This window comes from Piliocolobus tephrosceles, unplaced genomic scaffold, assembly GCF_002776525.5.
Source record: "Piliocolobus tephrosceles isolate RC106 unplaced genomic scaffold, ASM277652v3 unscaffolded_22980, whole genome shotgun sequence".
NCBI classification, from domain to species: domain Eukaryota; kingdom Metazoa; phylum Chordata; class Mammalia; order Primates; family Cercopithecidae; genus Piliocolobus; species Piliocolobus tephrosceles.
The window spans coordinates 1-3769 of NW_022305399.1; the positions used below are offsets into that span (position 1 = coordinate 1).

At 49.6% G+C, this 3769-nt stretch overlaps 1 protein-coding gene across 1 annotated transcript in view; it reads left to right on the top strand.

Annotated features, from left to right (window-relative positions):
• Positions 1–234: 234 nt before the first annotated feature.
• Positions 235–3769, top strand: part of LOC113221293 (E3 ubiquitin-protein ligase CHFR-like) — a gene marked incomplete at its 5' end in the record, with an annotated part of 3855 nt that continues 320 nt past the window's right edge. Inside the window, 3 exons of the mRNA XM_026450625.1 lie at positions 235–394; positions 1467–1539; positions 2958–3769. The exon at positions 2958–3769 is cut by the window's right edge and continues 320 nt beyond it. Of these exons, the coding sequence (XP_026306410.1) occupies positions 235–394; positions 1467–1539; positions 2958–3000 (276 nt within the window). The remainder of the gene's footprint in view (positions 395–1466; positions 1540–2957) is intronic.

The following is a 3769-nucleotide window of genomic DNA, read 5'->3' on the forward strand; positions in this document are numbered from 1 at the left end:
GGAGAATGGCGTGAACCCAGGAGGCGGAGCTTGCAGTGAGCTGAGATTGCGCCACTGCCCTCCAGCCTGGGCGACGGAGCGAGACTCCATCTCAAAAAAAAGAAAGGAAAGAAATTGTTGTCTAGGTTGACTTTGTTCTTGTTTTCCGATGGTGTAGCCTGTTGTCTTCACCCCATTTATGGTCAGCGCGTTAGTTTCCCGCTGCTGTGAGGTCTGTGTGCTGCTGTCGGGAAGGTGGCGTTGCTGGGTAACTGGCTGTGTCTGCATGAGGCTGTGTTTGTTCCAGATTACAGGGTCACGGGGAACACCGTGCTGTGTTACTGCTGTGGCCTGCGCAGCTTCCGTGAGCTCACCTACCAGTATCGGCGGAACATTCCTGCTTCCGAGTTGCCAGGTGAGGACCCCGACCCCGCGTGGCTCTTGTTCTGTCTGGGTTGGCTTCTACACTCTTTTTTTGTTTTTGTTTTTGTTTTTTTTTGAGATGGAGTTCGCTCTGTCGCCCAGACTGGAGTGCAGTGGCACAATCGCGGCTCACCACAACCTCTGCCTCCTGGGTTCAAGTGATTCTTCTGCCTTAGCCTCCTGAGTAGCTGGGATTCCAGGCACCTTCCACTACGCCCGGCTGACTTTTTGTGTTTTTAGTAGAGTTGGCCAGGCTGGTCTCGAACTCTTGACCTTGGCCTCCCAAAGTGCTGGGATTACAGGCATGAGCCACCCCGCTCAGCCAGCACTCTCTTCTTAGCAGACAACCTGTTTGCACTTTGCTGTATGTTCTAAGCAGAATTTGGCCTCGGTCAGGAGCCCGCAGAACAGACAGGCCATGCAGGGCCGTGGTTGTCTTAGGCTCTGCGTCTATTTGCAGTTGTTCATGAGTGTAACATGGGTTTCTAAAACTGAGTCGTAAAGACATCCAATAGAAAGCTGGGGTGATTTTATTTCCTTAATTGGGTTTTTATTTTTTAATTTTTATTTATTTTATTTATTTATCTTTGAGACAGAGTCTTAGTGTGTCGCCCAGGCTGAAGTGCAGTGGTGCAATCTTGGCTCACTGCAACCTCCCTCTCCCGGGTTCAAGTGATTCTCCTGCCTCAGCCTTCCAAGTAGCTGGGATTACAGGTGCCCACCACCACACCTGGCACATGTTTTGTGTTTTTAGTAGACACAGAGTGTCACCATGTTGATCAGGCTGATTTTGAACTCCTGACCTCAGTTGATTCACCCGCCTCTCCTCCCAAAGTGCTGGGATTATGGGCATGAACCACCGCACCTGACCCTCAATTGGGTTTTTAGAAACATGTGTTTCCTTTCCTGAAATCTCAGAACAGTCCAAGGAAACTAGTTCTGGAGGGACCAGAGGCTGTGCGTGTCCGCCACAACGTCTGTCTTTGGGTCTCTGCTGAAATTCAGGTAGTTGAGTGGGTGTGTGCAGTACATCTCATAGATGCGTAACCCTTCTGTTTTTCCAGTGGCTGTAACATCCCGTCCTGACTGCTACTGGGGCCGTAACTGCCGCACTCAGGTGAAAGCTCACCACGCCATGTGAGTGCAGCTGGGGGCACAGGCGTCAGCTGCAGGTTGATGAAAGAGTTCACCGCCTGCTTACAAATACGCTGATATGGTCATTATCCTTCTCTCAGGTTGCATCCTTTAGGAACTGCATCTTCCTTTCGAAATCCTGCTCTTCCTTTATCCCTTCATTTCATGCAGTCTTATTTCCATCTTCCACCTCTGTGTCTTCCTGTCTGGAGTTGGTTTATCTGTCGTCTGAGGCATCCGGGGCACACCCCATCGTTTCAGGCTTAGCCATTTCTAAGTCGGAGGCTGTAGTCACTGAGGGCCTCAGGCCCCCCTCGCGTAGCGCTGCGCAGCTGGGTTCTCGTCCGTACCATGAGCAGGCGTTTGTGATCGCTGTCACATTGTCACCCTCACGTGGTGTCTTTCCCAGCGTCCTTAAAGGAGGTTCACGGCGCCATCTGCGTAGCCCTGGGAGGTGTAGGTCAGGAAGCATCTCTTAGGTTAGGTGATTGTGTAAATCACTCCTGTGGCCAAGGAGTTCAGGTAGAAGTGATGGAGACAGTGCCGTCAGGACGAGATGCTGCGAGGACTCAGATAAAGGTGCTTCCCTCGCAGGGATTTTGTGGAATACAAACCTTGCTTTGTGTTTGAGCACAAACAGCACGTGGAAGAGACCATGTTGTTACAAAAAAAGATTTCACTGTTGACTGGCAGACAATTTTCAGTAGAAATGTGCATCAGGAGAGCAGAGCCATGCTGGTCCTCCTTGCCCACGGTCTGTGGAGAGGAAAGGTGGCCACAGGCCTTCCAGCTTGGCGTGTCTGCCTCAGCCCTGTCAGCAGATGCCACAGGGATGCCCGAGGAGGTGCAGCTTTTATTCTCTTCTCTTAAAAAATTATCTAAGATGTTTACAGTTCTTTCTTTTTTTTGAAATGGAGTCTCGCTCTGTCTCCCAGGCTGGAGTGCACTGGTACGATCTCAGCTCACTGCAACCCCGCCTCCCGGGTTCAAGCGATTCTCCTGCCTCAGCCTCCTGAGTAGCTGGGACTACAGGCACCCGCCTCCACATTAGGCTAAATTTTTTTTTTAGTTTTAGTAGAGACGAGGTTTCACCATGTTGGCGAGGCTGGTCTCGAACTCCTGACCTCAAGTGATGTACCCACCTCGGCCTCCCAAAGTGCTGGGATTACAGACATGAACCACTGTACGTGGCCAGATGTTTCACTTCTGTTTCAAAATTTTAAAAGGGAAAAAGAAGTTTACCTTCGGGGGTTAGTTGCTTTGATTTTGTAGAAAGCACACACGCTCTTTCTCAGGTAGCTCTTTCTGTGTATGGTTTCAGAATGGGTTGACTTGAATGCCTCTCCAGTGCTCTCTTGTGTAATTTATTTGAATGCTTCTCTGATGCTCTTTTGTGTAATTTGGCCATTTTCTCCCTGCAGGAAATTCAATCATATCTGTGAACAGACAAGGTTCAAAAACTAAGCATCCAGAGGCCCCGAGCAGCTTTCAGCACTGAAGGCGAAGAGAGCGTGTTTTTAAAATACAGAGACAAACACGTCAGGGCGTTTTCACAGCCCCCTGAGGGACGCGGGGTCTCCGGCAGGTGCTCTGGGGGGACCCTTCTGTGAGCTTCACCCTCTGAGTGAGACCCTCCCCAGAGCCCTGGGGGCCACAGCCCGCCCTCCTGCTGAGTGCTGGGTGGGGCTTGTGGTGGCGTGAGCAGCAGAGACGGAGCCTTTCCATGACACGCAGCTGTCCCGCTGAGGGGCAGTTTTGCTCTTTTGTATGTTTTCCGTAACTACAGGTAAAGCAGAAATCTGTTTTCAGGAAGAGTTTCAAGGGAGAAAGGGGAAAGTTTATCAAAAACATTGTTTCAGGAGAAGGGAGCGTAAGTTTACAGCCTACAGGATGTACACAATATTCTGCTGTTGGGAAAACCACAGCATTTTATATATTTTTTATTTTAATAGGTTTGGTGCTTATCTTCTAATAAGATTTAAATATCACAAACTGTAGCACAAATAATATAATTTATAATTTACAAATTGACTAAAATTGGGTATTGTATGGTATTTGAAAGAATAAGCATATGCTTCTGTTTATTGAAAAAAAACTTCCAGTGTCCAAAACTGCTAACCCTCGACGTGGCTGTCAAGTTAGTCGCTCCTTGCTAACCTGTGGGTGACCACGGCCCTGAACCTGGAGCTGGACGCAGGGCCCAGGACGCGCCGCTCCCTTCACGGCCCCGAGC